The 19592-nt window shown below is 44.4% G+C and overlaps 1 protein-coding gene across 2 annotated transcripts; it reads left to right on the top strand.

The window, feature by feature from the left end:
* The first annotated feature begins 201 nt into the window (after positions 1-201).
* On the top strand, positions 202-16042 carry Six4 (homeobox protein six4). Of its 2 annotated transcripts, none has more exons than XM_011142422.3 (4): positions 202-2184; positions 2773-3234; positions 13738-14060; positions 14402-16042. In XM_011142422.3, the coding sequence occupies exons 1-4, from the start codon at positions 1790-1792 to the stop codon at positions 14569-14571; spliced, it is 1350 nt and encodes a 449-aa protein (XP_011140724.1). In that variant the 5' UTR covers positions 202-1789; the 3' UTR covers positions 14572-16042. The 2 variants fall into 2 exon arrangements, with proteins under 2 accessions (XP_011140724.1, XP_011140722.1); XM_011142420.3 differs by having other exon boundaries at positions 14396-16040.
* Positions 16043-19592: the final 3550 nt, after the last annotated feature.

Here is a 19592-nt window from a genome sequence, read left to right on the forward strand (position 1 = left end):
TGTATATATGTGTGGTATGTATAAGAGATGAGGGCGAGGGCGAGGAGGCGCGGAGGAAGAGAGAGAGAGAGAGAGAGAGCGAGCGAGCAGGAAAGAGGAAGAGAGAAAGAGCGCCGCACGGCATCAGCGTCGTCAGCATCGCGACCGGACGACACCACCACAAACGCCCGCGAAGGCAGTAGCACGACTACGAACCAACAACGGAAGCGCGAGATCGGGCGGTCGCACCACGTACGCGAGGCCCAGTTCGCCTTACTAACTTGGTGACTTGGTCACTCAGTGACGCTCCCGTGCGGCCGAGGGTGCTCTCTCGGCGAGTGTCAGTTGCGTAATCTGTTTTGCGCTGTCTGTCGCGATCACCTCGCCAACGTCATTAGCCGGCGGATTTTTTCGGCGGGGGATAGCAATAAAGCACGCGGTAGCGTTCGGAACGCAGGAACTGATAGTGTTACCTGCGGCTGGGCATCGAAGCTTATTTCTTCCTCTCTTTTTGGTGAGCCGATGCAAACTGTGACTGCAGCAAGTGTGGCATGGGGAGAATTGAAAGAAAAAACGTAAAAGAGTTGTGGCAGACCCAGCGGGAAACGAGTAAATAATATGGATATCCATCGAAGGTACCGTCACACTTTCGTGACGAGTTATCGCGCGTGCAACGGGTGTCGCATTATGATTACATAATTCATTATGAATCGCCATTCAGACTCGGTTCCAGGCGCTTACAGAACTGAAGTTTGCAGTTATTTGCTTGCGATGCGGTAATCAGACGCGACTGCGAAGGACAAATGAATACGTGTGATCGGAATCGTGGGACTTGCGTTCTTTTTTTTTTTCCTCTCCTCGGCTTCCGAGGACGGAAGTCCGCAAATCGCGGATATCGAAGTGCCGAATTCAATTCTTCAACGAAGAGTGCTCGCGCTGACGACCGAACGGATAGTCGTATCAATCGTAAGGTAATCGATAGTCGTATTAGAGTAATCGAACGCTTCAAGGACTCGAGCCCTTAAAGATTCTGCGATGGTGCACATTGCCTATCCGGCGCACGACGTATCGAAAGGACATGATCGCTGACGTGAATACGCTTTACCGTATTATATTCTCCGGAAAAGCTTAGACCTCCGTCTGAAACTGTCCGTCGACGAACGATTGTCGCACGTACGAAGCCACGAAGTATCTCCAGGCAGTTGCGATAAATCCCACTCGCGTTGTCAACGTCCGATCTTCCAACGCGCGGCTCACAACTTCCGTTGAAAAATGGCGCGGAGGCCCGCGCCGAGGAAAACTCAATGAATGGGAATCGAGCCTCGCGTCGGTATGAATGAAACGTGCGTCATTAAACAACCGTCGCGCCGACTCGAGTGTGTGAACAACGGATGATTACAGCGATATCAGCGATTGTTCATCCAGCCAACGATTCGCAAAACAAAGGCTATACCGTGCGACACTCGCCGAAATAGAAAAGGGATTTCCTCAGTGTTTCGACTCCCCACTGCGCGAGACGACTTTCTTCGGGACGACTACAATCTGTATACCCGACATGGTGAAAGGTTATAGAAAATTGATGATCAACTTCAGGCAAAAATCTTTAAGGACTCTCAAGGCCAATATGGATCAAACGAGACAAATTCTTCGACATCCTTCTGACTGAAACACAGCCAAGGTTCAATCTATCTATCGCAGTCAAAGTAGACGCACGTAAGTCCAGCAGTCGACTCCAGGCAGCTCCGATTGTCGAAGATATCTCGGGAAGAAGCTTACCTGGCCGATCAGCTCCGGTGCTCGTGAACGGCGAATGAGCTTGGTGAACCCGATCAGCCGTCCGACACCTCGCCGCAGACATCAGCTAAGAATGTCTGACAGTTCGGATCAGCTGTCATCGCCAAATAGCGACTGCAACAGTCAGATTGGTGCCGTCCATCGCAACGCAACTGCTCAGTACGGCAACACGACGTCGATGTCCGGTCTCGGCTTGTCTCATCATCCACAGAACCTGACGCCCACGTCGAACGGTAGCCCCCAGTATCCGCAGGAACTGTCTACCTGCGGCACAGGCGCCAGTGTGAGCGCCAATATCGTCAATATCAGCAGCCTCTCATTCGGCGGTACCACTAGCAACTTCACGCCCGAGCAGATATCCTGTATGTGTGAGGCACTGTCCCAGAGTCAGGATATCGAGAAACTGTCGAGGTAAAGGATATCCTTGCAGACCTGTTATCACCCGACACACAATATTTTGGCAGCCGTTCATACAGGGATTCTTCCAGCATGTCGTGTTTCCTTCTTCAAAGTGCTTTTCACATCTTCCATCTTTTTCCTTTCTTCTCTTCCTTTCCTTCTAACCAGAGGTCGGATTTTCTATTCTCCATTTATGTTCAGAGAAAAGTTTCGTTCTTTCTTTCTCGTTCGGTGCAAACGATCTGATGGTTTGACCGAATGGTATTAGCCCGCGCCATTGCACCGGTGGACGGAAAGTTAAGAAAAAGATTGGTGAGAGTTCTGAAACTGAACTGAAATGAACATTGGCTAATGACTGCGGTTAAGCCTGCGGATTGGAATTGTCCTTGTTTCATACTTCACCACACTTCTCACCACACACTGTGAAATATTGTTACGCGCTGTATAGTCTATTCAAAACATCGCGTGTTGATGGAAAGAAATGCAGACAGCCGTATTCTCTCTCAGGTCTCTTTCAGATCGGGTCACAAGGGACTAGAAAGTCGTGCGCATTTCGGTCAAGAATACAACGTACTTGGGACGTGATTGTGTTTATTTCAGATTCCTCTGGTCCCTACCGCCCGGCGAGCTGCTTCACGGAAGCGAGAGCGTGTTGATGGCGCGTGCCGCCGTTGCCTTTCACCGTGGATCTTATCACGAGCTCTACTCGATCCTGGAGAGCCACCCTTTCTCGCCACGGCGTCACCCTGAGTTGCAGCAAATGTGGTTCAAGTCGCACTACCGCGAAGCCGAGAAGATTCGTGGCCGGCCGTTGGGCGCTGTGGACAAGTACCGGCTCCGCAAGAAGTATCCGCTACCCAAAACGATCTGGGACGGCGAGGAGACCGTTTACTGCTTCAAGGAGCGCTCGAGGAACGCTCTGAAGGAGTGCTACATGAAGAACCGATATCCCACGCCGGACGAGAAGAAGAACCTCGCGAAGAAGACTGGCCTGACGTTGACTCAGGTATCCAATTGGTTCAAGAATCGCCGGCAGAGGGATCGCACTCCGCAAACAAGGACGTGAGTTTTCCTTCCGTTTGAACCGCTTGAACCGCGCGAATTTTGCAATTGGACAATTTACAAGAAGAAATTCGCGAGAATGTTACACGCGTTGGTTACAGGATAAAGGTGGAGCTTTACGAGAGTGGTCTTTACGGGAGTTATTTGCTCCCCCGCTTATCGGCAAGTTAGCATCCGGAGAGATTGATCGAATTAGAGAAATGCTCGGTTTGGTTTCCGACTTGCTCCCAGTTTACTTCTTCAGGCAGAGGAAAATTTCGTGGAACTGTTTCACGAAACGTCGGAAGCAAATGGATGCGATGGACACGGACGAGCCGGAAATCAAATCTCAAGTATTGATCGAATTAATTCCGTGCAAAGTATTCGCTTTTGATTCTTTCGTCGAAAAATCACTCGAAAGTGCGTCGTTTGAGTCATCTTCCGCTGCTATTTTGCATTTTGCTATTTTTTTTTTGCGGAATCCCATTTTTGTTGAGAGAGGACTTGCGCTAAATATTCTGGTTTGAGGTCTCGATCAATTTTGTTTGACGTTTGATACAATTCACTACTGGCTATTGACGAGTCATCAGCAACACATGAAAGCCATAAATTAGTACCTGATGAATTATATTTAGAAAGCATGTGTACTAGAAAGAGAAAGAGAGAGAGAGAGAGAGAGAGAGATCTTTTATTGAAGAAATAAGCTCTAAAAAGAAGCGACATTTTTCCTGACGTCGTTAACTGCATTTCGGGAGAAACACTTCTCAACCTATTGTTTCGGATTGCCAGGACCTTAGCTCCTTTTGTATCTACTTGACTTTAAAATTAACAACTTCCAAGAAAGAAATAAATCATCATAGTTTTCGGTAGCTCTCTGGTGGGGGGGCGTTTGTTTTCAATTGGTTCCATCGTGTGAGAAAAGGCGCGCTTTGAAGGACTCGATTTTCCAATACAATATCTCTTGAAGCACGAATTCTCTTCAGTGGATATGGAAAAGAGGCGTTCGCACACTTGATTCGTATTTTCCACAAGGTAAACAAAGCGAATTGTTCGATTTACCACACGACTCTTCGAGAGACGCGGACCTTCTCCCTCTTGTTTCATAATTACCGCCGCAGGAATCCTCACCGTCGTACCCTCCGCGAAAATATTTACCGGAACCGAACGATAACCGAACGATGATATAATCGTGAGACGCATTCTTCGGGTACTCGTTGTCGCCCGGCTCTCCCTTTCGCCGCCGGTGATTATATAATCCGCGAGCTTATCTAATTAATGTCTGTGCCGCGTTGATGTCCTTTGTGACGATTATGAATGGGGGATAAAGTCCGACGGGGCCACGGCCATAACGCGCGCTGCGGCTTGTTATGTTAGGCGCGACGTTTATTGGTAAATGATACATCGGAGAAAAAGCGGCGGTAGGGAGAGAAAGAGGGCGCAGAAAGAGAAACGCGGACGAAGTCACGCTTAGATAGCGCCAGACGCGTGTTCGGCCGTTTATTGATATAACATCGCCGGACCGCAAATTACGATAAGATCGGCAGCGTCGGCATAATCTCTCTCCCCCCCCCCCTCTCTCTCTCTCTCTCTCTCTCTCTCTCTTTCTCTCGCTCTCACTCTTTCCTCTCCCTTTTCTCGATCGTGACGGACAGAGGAATTCTCAGAGCGGCCCACACAAAATCGTTCGGTCCGCTTATCTCGCCCCTTGCATAATATTATTACAGCGGCATTTAGTGTTGCGGGAGGAGGGGAGAGCGTAAGGCAACAGCGAGGAGCTTGAATCGATCGGATCGATGTAAGCGGAAAAATCGCAGGAACTGCAGGAGATTTCAATTTCGAAAATCACGAGTGTTAATTAGCGTTGACCGGTCAATGAATGCGCGCGTGCATTCCTTCGCGATTGCAGTAGCGCGGCATTTAATTTTCAAGCTTGTGACTCCTCAGTTTGTGGATTCCTTTCATATCGCACAACAAGTACGACTCGCTCCACTTGACGCGTCGAAAGCTCTGCCTCTCTGTTCAATCTCTCTCTCTCTCTCTCTCTCTCTCTCTCTCTCTCTCTCTCTCTAATTTCCTTCACTTTCTTCTGGAGAATTTTGCGCCAAGTGTTTTTCACCCGAAACAATTCATCCCGACGGGGGAGCGTCCGGCGGCGGGAGTTACATATTTCAGAAAAACGATCCGGAGAAAAGTGGACACTAACCGGGAATTATCGGGTTTCAATGTTAGAGAATTTCGGGACGAAAAATGGCTTCGCGTGGGACAGCTTGCGAGTGGAACGGGCTCGCCCATAGAGAGAAAGACGAAATCCACGCGGCACCTTGTGCGTCCATCAGGACGAGGTCCAAGACGGGAGAAGTAGCCGGGAGAGAACGAGAGAGGGAGAGAGAGAGAGGGAGGGAGGGAGGGAAGGAGGGAGGGGGAGAGAGAGAGAGAGAGAGAGAGAGAGAAGGGTAGGGGAGAGAAGAAGGAACGGGCCATGACTGCACCGTCGTCGTAGCCATAACAACTTCGCGCTCGCTCTCGGGTCCGTTCTCTTTCTTCGCGCGCACGCACGAGCCGCGCATAACGCGCGCCGCGGCCAGAATTCACGCGGGCACTCGCACACCGCATACCACGTGCGCGCGCGTACGACGCCGCGTCGAGCGTACCTGTGCACGCACGTCTGCGGTGTCGTCGGCCATCGCTGTTGTACGGGGGGAGATTTCGACCGACGGAGTCTACCCACCGCCTTCGTCGATCTCTCCGCCGCGCGCCATTCCCCGTGCTCGTCCTTTCGGCATCGAGCTTTATTTCGCGATACGCCGAGCTTCTTCTTCGTTTCTCTTTTATGGCCAGGTGCCGGTTGTTCCAACTTGTTGATAAGCTAACTCAGAGCTCGGCAAAATGTGCACGCGACGGCCGATTTTCGACTATCTCCGCCCACCGCTATTCCCTTTACCTCGCCGCTCCGCGCGCTACCAGCAAGCCGCTAGAGTCTCGAGAGCGTGCTTCCAATAGTTTTCCACGTCACCCATGAAGTACTATTGTTAACGCATTTTTTTTTCAAGTGGTATCCCCAGTAAGCCTAATCCACTGATGACTGTAACAACCCGTAACTAATTGAACAGAAGCGAAATAAAATATGTTAAGTGAAGAATATTCAATTCGATTTTCGGCGTCTTTTATTGGTAAGAGTGGAAACGTCAATTTGGATATTGCGTGTAGCGAGCCGCATAAGACGTAAGGAATCGTCGCTTAACCCGTAACTGCTGTTCTCCGGTCAATTTGACCATTGCACTATTTGAAATTTAAATAACGCGGTTAATTGTCTAGTTGCGTAGTTCATCCGTCGGTGTATTTTCTTACATTCTGAATGTCGGTCGACTGATACACGCGCAGTTGTGTGGTCGTGTTATCTGTCAAGATATTCATCAATTCCGTTTCCTACCGGTCAATTTGACCGGTGAACAGTGTGCGCGTACTTAAAATGGCTTCACAGCAGTTACGGGTTAAAGAAGAACACTTCTCATTTTTTTATAAACTTCATTTTTGAAAAATGAAGAGGCCTACCGGGGATACCACTTAAAGAGAAAAAAACGCGTCAACAATAGTACCTCATGGGGTACCTCGTGACGTGAAAACTATTGGAAACACGCTCCTGAGGCTCCTGAACGGCTTGTAGGCAGCGCGCGGAGCGGCGAGGTGAAGGGAATAGCGGTGGACGGAGATAGTCGAAAATCAGCCGTCGCGTGCATATTTTGCCGAGCTCTGAGCTAACTGATTGTTAAGTCATATACATTTGCCTTTGTTTTTCCTTTAATCTAGACAAAGACAGAGACGTGTGATTTAACTATCAGTTAACTTACCAAGGAATTGGAACAACTTGCCTCAAGAGCCGGTTGTTCTCAACTTCTTGGTGAGTTAACTGATAGTTAAGTCATTCACGTTTGCCCTTGTTTTTCCTTTAATTCAGACAAAGACAGACAGTGATGATGTCGTCATCGGTTAACTTACCAAGAAGTTGGAACAATCGGCGGCCTAAGAGCCGTAGCTAACGGAAGATTATTTGGCCAGATATCCGGCATATCGGATATATCAGACTACCGCCATCTTCTCTCCCGCACACCGAACTCTCTCCCTCGGAATCTCGCAAATTCACGACGACCGGTGCGAGAATCGAAGAAGCTTCCGAGGAGATCGTTCTCGCGCGCGTTTTCGCAAGCGCGGGAAAATATTCGAATTCGTTCTCGCCGGCGCTGAGCTTGCTCGCGGCGCGCGCGCGTCTTCTCGTCGCCGTCGCCGGAGAAAACAATTCTTTTCGACGGAGGAGGACCGACTCGAGCTTCCTCCCTTTTCTCGTCTTTAACGTCCACCCTCCTCACGAGCCCGAAGGCCCCAGGAAAAGGAAACGCGACGCCCCATTACCGTTTTATGATGCAGCTTCGGTTACATCTCTCGTTTCACCATTGAGCTGTTCGCACTACCAATAGTTTACTACATAAAGGCCACGGCCGGCCCTCCGTCGCTACCTCGATTTATCTTTACGTGTGTCGCGCGAGACTAAGGACGACGCGCGCCTTCCTCCTCGTTAGCTCGCAGCGTTCATCGCGCGAGCGACTTCGCCAGCGAACACGCTCGCGATCGGTGTTCCTCGGAGGCATTGCGAGACGCTTCTGCGCGGCTGACATGGTTTTATCAGCAAGTCTCAAGGAAATTGTCATTTTCAAGTACGATCAATAATGAGCGGTGCAATAATAACAATTTTGTCTTCGTAAAGAATCACCATGTTCTAGCCAGTCAAAATACTCGGACTTTGATGTTTTCGGTGTTCACGGTTGAAAGAAATGCTTGGTTCCCAGTTTGCTCCATCGTGGATTTGTTTCCGACGGTTCGCGAACAGCCTGAGACTGTCCCACCGAGACGTCGGAGATGGATCTATGATGGAAACGAGCGCGGTACCAATTTTTGTCCATTCCTCGCGCACTCTCGTCCCTCCTGAAGAATTTATTAGGGATACCGGGAAGTCTTTTCATTTTTTAACCCTTTAATTAACGCAATTGTAATATTGCTACATTCAAAATTAATTAGCAATATTTCTTTATATTGTACGTATCAGTTTTCATCAAGATCAAACTTACCCTTAGAAAATGGCAACCTCAATGCTTGATCGACCAGATCTCGGTTTATCTTTTAGACTAAAATCACCCTCACGAAATCTCGCAAACCACATCTGGCAGGTCCTTACTTTAATACTTGTCTCCTTGATACTTGAACTGTTGATGTTTCTGACTGCATTCGTTGCCTTTGATCCACGATGGAACTCAAGTAACATACAATGACGTATGTGTTCTTCACCCGAAGGCTGCCATTTTCTAAGGGTAAGTTTGATCTTGATGAAAATTGATATATACTGTAAAGAAATATTGCTAATTAATGTAGAATCATAATTATATTCCGTATTCTGTTAATGTAGCGATATTATAATCGCGCTAATTAAAGGGTCAAAGAAAACGAAGAGACTCCCCGCTACCTGTAATACTTGAAGTTGCCTTGATCCGCGTTTATTACAACATAATACAATACGCAGGCGACATTAAGAGCCGCTTCGAAATATTGTCCGAACGAGCCGCAGGCATTAGAAACATTCGTAAGGACGAAGAAAGGGCTTGAGACTTCCGTGAAAAAGCCGGTTGGGTAGTACTTAGGGCGTGTTTCCTCTTCCAAGGGTTTGGACCTTGAGCGTGGACTATAAAATGTGTGACCCAACGTCATCGTTCGAATATGATGGCTGTAGCGCGGACAAAGAGAGGGAGAAAGAAAAAGCGTGCGGGAGTACCATGGTCATGGGCGATGCTATGACCACATGGGACCACCGCGAGTGATACGTATACATTCACGCACTCACGCACTTACGCACGCACGTACACACGGCCGCTCGCACGTGCGTACACTCGTTTGCGAAACGACTTCAACCGCATTTTAACCCGAGCAAGTTGGAAGCGTCACGAAATAGTCACGTTTGCGAGCCGCTGTTCGCAGGTTTGCGTGTTGATTGATTGCGACAGGGCATGATGTAAACATTATCACTTCAGTGTCTTTTCAACATAAAGACGCTCAGAGATACGCGCCCTCCCTCCTGCTGCGACGTCGACGTTCCGCATATCTTCTTCGTTTTCGGATTCTCTCACAAGGAACTACCTGCGCAAGCTATGAGTGGCAACAATAGAAATTTCATACACACAGAAAATGTTATAATCTCGGACTAATTTTCTCCACCAAGTACGAAGCCAGACAAAAATTAAGCATGCCCCGTGTAGACCTTTTTCCAGTGCGATGTAGACCTGTCGTCATAACATTTCGTAAGACGCTCGCTTAGCGCCAACTATCGTGGCCGTCCGCAATCTTGACCGACCGTTTGAGATATTGTCAATGTAATTATAGAAACATGTTGGCTCTGGTTCGCAAACGCGCGCGTCTTAAGTCACATAGAGCCGTTTGACTTTTTCCCGCGGTCGTCAAAAAGGACTCGGACAAATGGAATAAGTTGAAAATATGTCTGATGTCCCTTTCTCGGTTTCATTTTTCGCTTTTATTTGTCGCAGGTCATTTTCAAAAGTTCTTTTCAAGGACTTTATATTCTTTGGCCTATTGTCGGTAATACGGATGTATCGTGTGTTTTTGATCTTTTTTGTATCTTTTTTTCTGACGGGTCCAGTTCGAGAAAGGTACTTCGGCTTTAGGTAGTTTTCCGCTAAATCTTTCAAAACCATGGCGAAATTTTTTAGGACCGATTAGGATCCGGAAAATAATAGAATAGAGCAAGAAAATATCTGTCTATTTATAATATAACGAAATAGCAAGAGAGGTTTACAAGTATTTTTAACGACAGGATGTGCAGAGGAATAACGAGAATATTCTGAGACCACCGACAGAGTATTTTCAAAGGAATATCGGTTTCTTCTTTCCGGGTGATTAGTTCTACACCTGTGAATGAGTTTATACGTAAGAGGCCGGTGCGGCCGATTCTGTCCTCTTGGCCATTTTCTTTAACGTGCGTCTAATTGACGAGCTGTCGATTGTTAACAGTCGGTTAGAAATAACCACAACTACCGAATATATTCAATTTTGTGTCAGCTCGCGCTCAAACTGTGACGTATGTAAATGACGAAGTGACAAGTACACGGAGAAAATATTGCGATGAAAATTACAATAAAACCTTCGCAATATATAGGGTGTCCCAGAATAATCCTTGTAGAGCTCGTGGAAACATAGACTGGATTAGGATAAACATCAAATGCCCCCATGCCGCTTTATGATATTGGCAATAGTTATCAAGTTATTAATTACAGAAATCTGACGAATGGGCGCGCGTCGAGATGGGTGAAGATGGATTGGAGAAGCATTGGTTGCGTTCAGACAACAAAGCGCTCACTGAGCGCTTAGTAACTATTGGCCCTTACTGTTAGATCCTTACATTCAGACCAACCAATAACGTTGACGAATTACTCAACCGTTGTGTAACCGTTGTGTTTTCTGAACGCAGCCATTGCAGCGTTCGGGCCATAGTGCGGCCCAATCTATTCAGCAACTGTTGGCAGCGCGTGGTGGCGAGATAAAGCCAGCGGCACACGGTGCTTGTTTTCGTGCTGAATTGCTTGCTGGATGACAATACTGCATTCTGATTGGTACATTTCCGAAGACGGATGGAAATGCACCAATCAGAACGCAGTATTTTCATCCAGCAAGCAATCCAGCACGAAAACAAGCACCGTGTGCCGCTGGCTTAAGACACGAATAAAGGCCATCACACACAAACGAACTTGAGCAGTAAGACGTAAGCAATAAAGAAACTGACCAATCACAATCAATTATTCTCGTAAGTTTTAAAACGGCGTCTTTAAATTTCGATTGCGATGGTAGATTTGCTTACTGCTTACGTTTTACCGCTCAAGTTCGTTTGTGTGTGATGGCCTTAAGCCGGGTCTACAATAGGTGTAGTAAGCTGTAAGCCTTAAGAAATTGGCTAACTTTATTCGATTATTCTTGTAAAAATCGACTAGGATTGGTTAATTTCTTAAGGCTTAAAGCTTATTACATCTATTGTAGACCCGGCCTTAAGCGGCGCGTTGTCTTTCCTCGCGCCGCACGCAAGTCACACTTGCTGGATCGACTGGACCACGCTCTCGCCCGAGTGGCTGCAACGCTTCTCCAATCATCCATCTCGGCGCGCGCTCACTCGCGTCAGATTTCTGTCATCGACAACTCGATAATACAGGACCACAAAATAAAACAGGTATTTTGTTCCGGAAGGAAGACCACCTTTCTCCTATATATTTTGACATGCTGAAGTAGAATTTGTTTCCCAAAAATTCGTATCGCGTCACATTTATGAGATACATATAGCAAGAGGGTTCAAAATTACATAATTCACATCGCAAATTAAAATAACGTAAATTATAAATTCCTATTTACATAGAACCACAAACTGTGAACTAACCAAACCAAATCCCTTGAACCCTCAACCCATAAACCCCAAACTCATACACCCTTGAAGACAAGATCTCGAAATGATCCGGCTAATGAAGATAAGATCTGGAACTGGAATCCGGTGAAAGCAAGGCAGAGATAAACCACCAACCTCACTAACTTCCTGGTCTTCCCTCCAGAACAAAATACTTTTTTTCTTATTCTGTGGTCCTGCACTGAGAGAAAAGTATATGATATTTGGGAACTATAATGATATAGTAACTAAATTATAGTCCGAAATATCATATTTATAGTAAGTATTACCATAATATCGGTAATAATTACGATATAGGCATAGTATAACCAACTATATAATATTTTTACTAAGAATAATAGTAAGTTAAACTAAAATTATTGTATGGATACAAATATAAAATGGTAGGTAAAGTAACTCTTTTATATAGTCAACTCTTTTATATAGTCAATATTACCAGAATATTTACTAAATGATGACAGATGTAACTATATGAATATTACTATATTTGAATCTCACTATATTTGTGAATGAGAAATTACCATATATTATTTGTGGTAAAAGTAACTAATTATTTAAGACATTGACTACATATTTGTGTTTATTCTATTATATTTTGCAGGCTCCACGAACTATAAAAATATGCAAGACGCCAAAATGAACTATAAAATATAGTGAGATTATAGTTAATTCAACTATATTTTTCTATCAGTGTGTGTAATTATCGTGAATAACGTAAAAAACGGTATGAGATTGTTATGTTTGTCTTAACTCGCTCTGTGTCTCCACGAGTTTTGTAAAAATTCTTCTGGAACACCCGATGTATTTACCTAAAAATATTATGCAAGTTTGACTTTTTATCGGAAAGTTACTGCAATTATTTGAATGTTTTGTTGCATAATATAAAGTGACCCGATTATATATTGTGGCGGAAAAGAAATATTGCAATTTTTATGTAATTACATTTAATACATACAGAGATAGTACGTTTACATACATACTATGTTTATAAAGAAATCTGATACAACATGAATATAGTAAGTTTTAAAGAGTGAATTCATCGAACTAAAGTATTACTATTTATATTTGTGACTTTTAACACTTTTAACACGCCCACAGCTCAGATCAAAGAGTGCAGATGTCAAAAATTACGTGCGATATTCTTACAATTTTAATTCGGTAATACAATAAGCAAATACAATATACAGGGTGTCCCATTTTAAAGGGACTCCCACTCAAATATCTCAGAAACACTGCGTTAAATCGAAAAATGCTTCAGACAAAAGTTGTTTGGCTTGAAGGGGGACATAAGGCAGCGATAGCATTTTATTTATAGATGGCTCCACTTTCGAGATATTCACTGGTCATCAATTTTCTTAAATGGAAATCCAAATTTTTTATTATATCATCTTTTTTCACCAATTAATTTGAACAACTTTTGTCTGAAACATCTTTTCATTTGCTTAATATATTTTGAGATATTTAAGGAAAACTTGATAACTTTTCCAACATTTACCTTACGGTATCTCACTAACTATTCGTCGAAAGAAAAAATAGTATTAAACTTTTTTACTTTATTTACTATCAATAATATATTACTATATAATAGTGTACTAACTTTTGTTAACTTATCGACCTTTGGAAATTTCAAAATTATTAAATTAATCTCGAATATCTCGAAAGTGGAGCCATTTATAAACAAAATGCTATCGCTGCCTTATGGCCCCCTTCAAGCCAAACAACTTTTGTCTCAAGCATTTTTCGATTTAACGCAGTGTTTCTGAGATATTTGAATGGGTCCTTTAAAATGGGACACCCTGTATACCACAACTCTGCACCTTTGCCTCTTCGTCCTTCCGTTCCACTCAGAGAAACGTTAGCAAAGTCATGGATTAAGTGTCAAGAGTGTTAATAATAAGAAGCGTTAATAAGGAGTACATTCGTCACGAGTTATTCGTAAATTATCAAGATTAAGCGTTATAATCTGACCATGAGAGATGAAAGGCACTGATCGAGCATGTTGAAACGCCGTCTGTTCGCAGGGACATGATACCGTTGAATTGTCAGGCCACGGCAAACAGCGCGATCAGCAGCTCGGTGAGCAACGGCGGCAGCATCCAGTCTCTGCAGAGCATGGACTCGGACAGTCCGAATCTCGCGATGTCACCTTTGTCGAACATTGGCATGTCGCCGGTCGCCATGAACCCGTGCAGCCCAATGGGCATGAGTCCGATGGGGCCTCATCACGGCTACGCCACCCCCGTCACCCCGTCGTCTGTTCACACCGCTCACTCGCACAACGGCGGATTAAGCCCTATGAACGACGTCAAGACCCTTTGTTACGGGCGCAGCGTGTACGATACAGGTATGCCGAGTGCAGTACATTCCGAGCTTGTTTGTTCGCGAGATTCTTCTACGTTTCATCATCTAATCATTATCGATAGATTAGATTTCATATCATGATTATAATAATCACGATTCCAGTTTCATCATTTACATCGCGATCAGTGCAGTCGCAATTTTACGACTTAATTCATCTAACTTATTACTCCTCCTATTCAGTTCGTTTTTTCATGCTTATTTCCTTAATTTTGTACTTATTCGAATCGTCGCGATTAAACGAACAGAATTGGATCTTCGTCATACAAAACACCATTTTCGAATTTTCGCTATTCTAACACTTCATCTTCCAAACCCGAGGAAAAGACGTGGAGCAGAGCTCGGTGTACTACAGCAGTCACTCCAGTATGCACCACCAGTACTACCAGCAGACGCATCATTCGATGATGTCCAGTTCCCATCACCATCATCATCATCAGCAGAGCATGCCGACCGGCTACGAGATCATGCTGCCGCCGCCTCAGCACTCTATGTGATCGACAGACTACGAGGTTACCCGGGGTGATCAGGCTCAACATGGGCAAAACGACGACGTGCTGGCGCGCGTACACGCCTTCGCTTGAGTTTACTTCTTCTCTCGTTCGCGTGCGGTAAAGAGGAAGTCGTGTAAAAACGAAAAACGGCAGAGCACCCGGACAAAGTTTAGTCAGATTTGAGTTTAGCTTCAGCGTCGTTCGACGTTGCTTATCATCGACTTTCCGGTGCATTTGAGACGAAAAAACGTATCCAGGAAAGGGTCGGGAACATTCAAGGTGAATCTCGAAAGACCCGCTTTACCTGTACGAGTGTGTGTTAACTTTTCCGCAGCGATTACACCGAGTGAGAGAGAGAGAGAGAGAGAGAGAGAGAGAGAGAGAGAGAGAGAGAGAGAATGATTATAAAAGTTACGTTACAAGGTATGAAGACATGCGCGCATATGTGATCAGATGCGAATACAGATTACAATTGTAAAATTTAGCAATTATTACCACGAACAAGAGAGAGAGAGAGAGAGAGAGAGAGAGAGAGAGAGAGAGAGAGAGAGAAAAGATAGGAAAATCAACAAGCGAGATCACTTCGAATGCTTATGTAATTACTAAATTGTAATTGTAATTGTAAAGTTATATATACTGCTGCGCAGAACGCAGAGATGTAAATCGATGTGTGAATTACTCTTCCTCCGTTACAGTCTCTCGATCTTTTAATATTACGATTCTTTCGAGGATTTTCTCTGTGAGTGAAAATGATTTCGCGCACAATTGCAATTACATTACACGAATTCGTGTTCGCGAGCAAACGCTGCGACCGTGAAAAAGTCGCGCCTTGAGGTGGTGAGAATACATACAAGAGGCTTGGGAGGGACGAATAAACTGGTTTTATTTTGTGCACCCTTCTTCTCAAAGACATTTTACACGCAACAAAAGGGCTCCAACTGCCCTTCGGGACAATCGTGCAGAATTTGCTTTTTTCAAAACATATGCGGATGTGGCTTCTTTGTAATCTACTTTGATTCGTTGCTACTATACTTTTATGAGACGTCGATTATGTATGTAAAAGTGGAGGATGTATGTAAGAGAAAAAAGATAAATATTTATTTCGTCAAGTATGTACGATATATTTTCAGCGTCGTGTATGATGTCTGTGTTGTAGATACTACTTGTAAATCATTGCGAGAGGCGCAAAGTTGCAACAGCGAAGATATTGAGACGTCGTTTAGAATCGCCAAGGAGATGAATTTGTTTTTATGGAGAAATTTACAGCTTGGGAAAGGCAGAAAAAAGCAATTACGCGATGAAGCAACCAAAGCACAGACACGCTACTCCTTTTCTCCTTATTTTACCTGTATATAGTCGAGAGATACATGATATGAGATACACGCGCGCCTATTATGTATGTAATGTATATATAATACCAGAAAGTAACAATGTATTAAAATGGTTTTTAATAAATAGGTATTAAGTAGTATCTTTCCGTGCGCACAGATCACTTTTCTTTTCGATCTATTGTGTAAAATAAGAATTTACATAATTACTCAACAATTTATATAATGTATGCCTGATGCAGAGTAAAGCGTATGTAAATTGGCTTGAACGTTTCTATCATTTAGTTGTATTATTTGAAATTAAGAAAAAGAAAAGGATCTTTGACCATTATTGGGTTAATTGAGAAATAAAGGTTCGTCTAATTTATCGTTGAGTCGTACTACGCGTCTCCTCGAATTTTTTTTATTGGGAAAATATATAGCCATTAAGTACAGGCTTATATATGGATGCAAATACGTCCTCGGTTCTTCAGTAAGTATGATGGCGACTCGTAGCGCAGATTTTCGGAACTAACTGCAGAGGTGACAATTTAGATTCAGGATATGTTGCAATATTTACTGCCAGCACTGAAAATCTATAATATACGTGACACAAACTATGTATTTTCAGTACTGGCAGTGAATTTTGGAACACAGCCTCTGACTCTAACCGACCAGGTAATATCAGAGAGGAACGTGAGAGCGGCCAACGCGGCGTTTTCGGCGACACCGACTTTCCGACACTGGGAAAGGGCGCCATTTGCATTCATTTCGAGAAGGGAACTACGATGCTACATCCACTTTCAGGTTTCAGCGGTAAAACCTGCAAGTGGTGGCAGTCCGTGCTACATCCACTTTCAAGCGGTTTATGTCCGTGCTACAACCATAATAGCGTATTTGACAAGCACGGTCTCGCACATTGTTACACGTTTATAACATGAATTAACATGTTAACATGTGCAAAAAAGAATTGCACTAACGAGGCAAATTCGCTTGTAACTAGCGTTTAAGTCAAGAGCGCTTCTCGGAAACATTCCGTTCGAGGGGTTAGTCCGCGATAAAAAGTTTCCTGCGACCGGAGGCCGCTGTGGTTTAAAGTTAAATTAGCAGCAGCATTGTTATCGGGCAGCCGTAAAGCCCGTGTCACACTACGGGTTGAAGATCAAGGATTGCGGATTGAAGATTGAAATTTGACCAATCGGAATAAAGCGAATCAAAACCGAAGTTCGTTGATTTGTCGAAATCTAATCTTCAGTCCGCAACCCTTGATCTTTAATCCGTAGTGTGACACGGGCTTAAGACGGGCTGCTGGCATCCGTCCGTGACGTCCTGCCGCGCGCCTTTGCGATTATCGGCAAATTCATAGTTTTCTCGATTGCTCGCGCGATTTCGAGTGGCCATAATATGGCGATAATACATAGCAATATGTGGCAATAATATATGGCAACAACATCTGGCAATAATATATAGCAACAATATATGGCAACAATATATGGCAACAATATATGGCAACAATATATGGCAATAATATATGGCCATAATAAATGGCAATAATTCACGAAATATATTTTTCGTTACGAAAGTCAATGCAAATTTGCGGCATGCACAATGTAATAATAAAAGAGCTCTCTGCGAGCATTGAGTCAAACGCTCACCGATGATGATATTGATGATGTCCCGTTGCATCCAACCAGATCCACCAATGTCCGCCCATGTCCGCCCAAGCTGCCGCTCTCCGCATGTCGCGCAGCATCCATCTTGCAGCGCGTCCCACGTTGATTGCTACACTTTCGCCACATTTCCGCGACGCGGTCGATATTATTAGAGCGGCGATATTTGCGTCAATTAACGAACGTTTTACGTCGGCATCGGTGGAAACTTTTTACGCGCTGCGAAACGGACTCTATAAACTCGATCGGCGAGGAGCAAGAACCGTGTGAAAATTTATCGACTCGTCCAGTGGATTTTTACGGCACTTTTCGCGATCGCGTCTGAAAAGTCGCGAAAATGCGGGAGTATCGATATCTACGAGTGAAATATTCGCGAATGCACGAGAAAAGATTCGACAATAAGAAACCGGTCACTCCGAAGGAGCGCAAAGAGAGAGAGAGAGAGCGGGGCAAAGTTTTCACGCATGGTAGTTCCGTCACGATGAAGCTTACGTTCGCGATACTTTGGCGAAATGAGAATTTAAGCTTTCTTTGTTAGCAGCGCGGGTAAAAACGCGTATATTGATAACCGCGGTCGCGATATCCAAAGGCACGCGAGCGAGAATACCTCAAGCTCGGCGTGCGTTGGCGCAATTTCTGCGCGCATTATACGCTACTCGAGACAATAGGGATCGTGACGAATGGACAATATTGCCAAATAATTCTACAGCCTGTTTTGGAAATAAAAGAAAAGTAGTCAACGGTATCGGCATTTATGCGTATGAATATATTTTACGCGGACAATTGAATATTGTCAAATAATTGTCGTTATATAATTCTGCGGCCCGCTTGAAAAATGAAAATAAAGCAGCTGATGACGGTATCGCGTTTGTAGACATGCATATCTCTTATTCAAATGAACGTCAAAAGAGAATCATTCGGTATTTTAAATCTCGTATGTAATGCAGGCTATCGATCAAGTAATCCCCTAATTGTTTCGAGCAATGTATTTCATTCAACGTCACAAACACACACATGCAAAATCTATTTGCAATTCGCATTGACTCGAACGATATTTTATCTCCCATAGTCCCACATCCGTCATGCGGAATTTTGTTTCTCTTTTCATTTTGTATTTACTCACCGAAACGACTTGCAGTCAGAGCCGGCTACGTTCCGCTTCAACTCTGTAACAAAAAATTCACATTCGCTCATCAGATTTGACCAAAGAGTGCGGGGGCGAGTAAAAGAGTAGTTTACCCTCTGCGATCGTAATTCAAGTCGAACTGGAAATTATATCCCAGTTCTAGATCGTCAAGGGTCAAACAGAGGACTATAGTAAACTTGTAAACTTACCTTCAAGCCGACTCTGCTTGGCCCGAACCGGATCCTCCGATGCGGCATCCGCGTCCGCCGGATTGCTGTTGCTTTCCGCAACAACTGAAACAGAAAAATAATTTTCCCGATTAATAACCTGCGGTAGAGAGGGAGTATCTTTGATCGGAACGAATCGGAAATACGGAATTTTTATCTTTATATTTTTGTTCCAACATTGAAAATTTAAATGAGACTTGAAGCTTTCCAGAGAGCTGATGAGGAACAAGTTGCAAAGGCAAAGATCGTAAAGGGTTGAACACAGATATGTAGGAAACTTGTAAACTTTACCTTCCGACCAAGTCTGCTTGGCCCGAACCGGATCCTCCGGTACGGCATCCGCATCTGCCGGATTGTTGTTGCTTTCCGCAACAACTGAAACAGAAAAATAGTTTTCCCAGTTGATAATCTGCGGTAGAGAGAGAATATCTTTGATCGAGACGAATCGAAAATACGGAAATATTTTGATATGGGATTTTTATCTTTATATTTTTGTTCCACCATTGAAAATTTAAATGAGACATGAAGCTTTCAAGAAAGCTGATGAGGAACAAGTTGCAAAGGCAAAGATTGTAAAGGGTTGAACACAGATGTAGGTGTAGGAAACTTGTAAACTTTACCTTCCGGCCGACCCTGCTTGGCCCGACCCGGATCCTCCGGTGCGGCATCCGCGTTCGCCGGACTTGCTTCCCGC

Source organism: Harpegnathos saltator, unplaced genomic scaffold, assembly GCF_003227715.2.
Source record: "Harpegnathos saltator strain DR-91 unplaced genomic scaffold, Hsal_v8.6 scaffold121, whole genome shotgun sequence".
NCBI classification, from domain to species: Eukaryota; Metazoa; Arthropoda; class Insecta; order Hymenoptera; family Formicidae; genus Harpegnathos; species Harpegnathos saltator.

Coding starts and splice junctions, on each gene's coding strand:
- Six4 (XM_011142420.3), top strand. CDS start 1,790: ATGAGCTTGGTGAACCCGATCAGCCGTCCGACACCTCGCCGCAGACAT. Junction 2,185..2,772: donor GATATCGAGAAACTGTCGAG/GTAAAGGATATC, acceptor TGTTTATTTCAG/ATTCCTCTGGTCCCTACCGC. Junction 3,235..13,737: donor CGCACTCCGCAAACAAGGAC/GTGAGTTTTCCT, acceptor GTCTGTTCGCAG/GGACATGATACCGTTGAATT.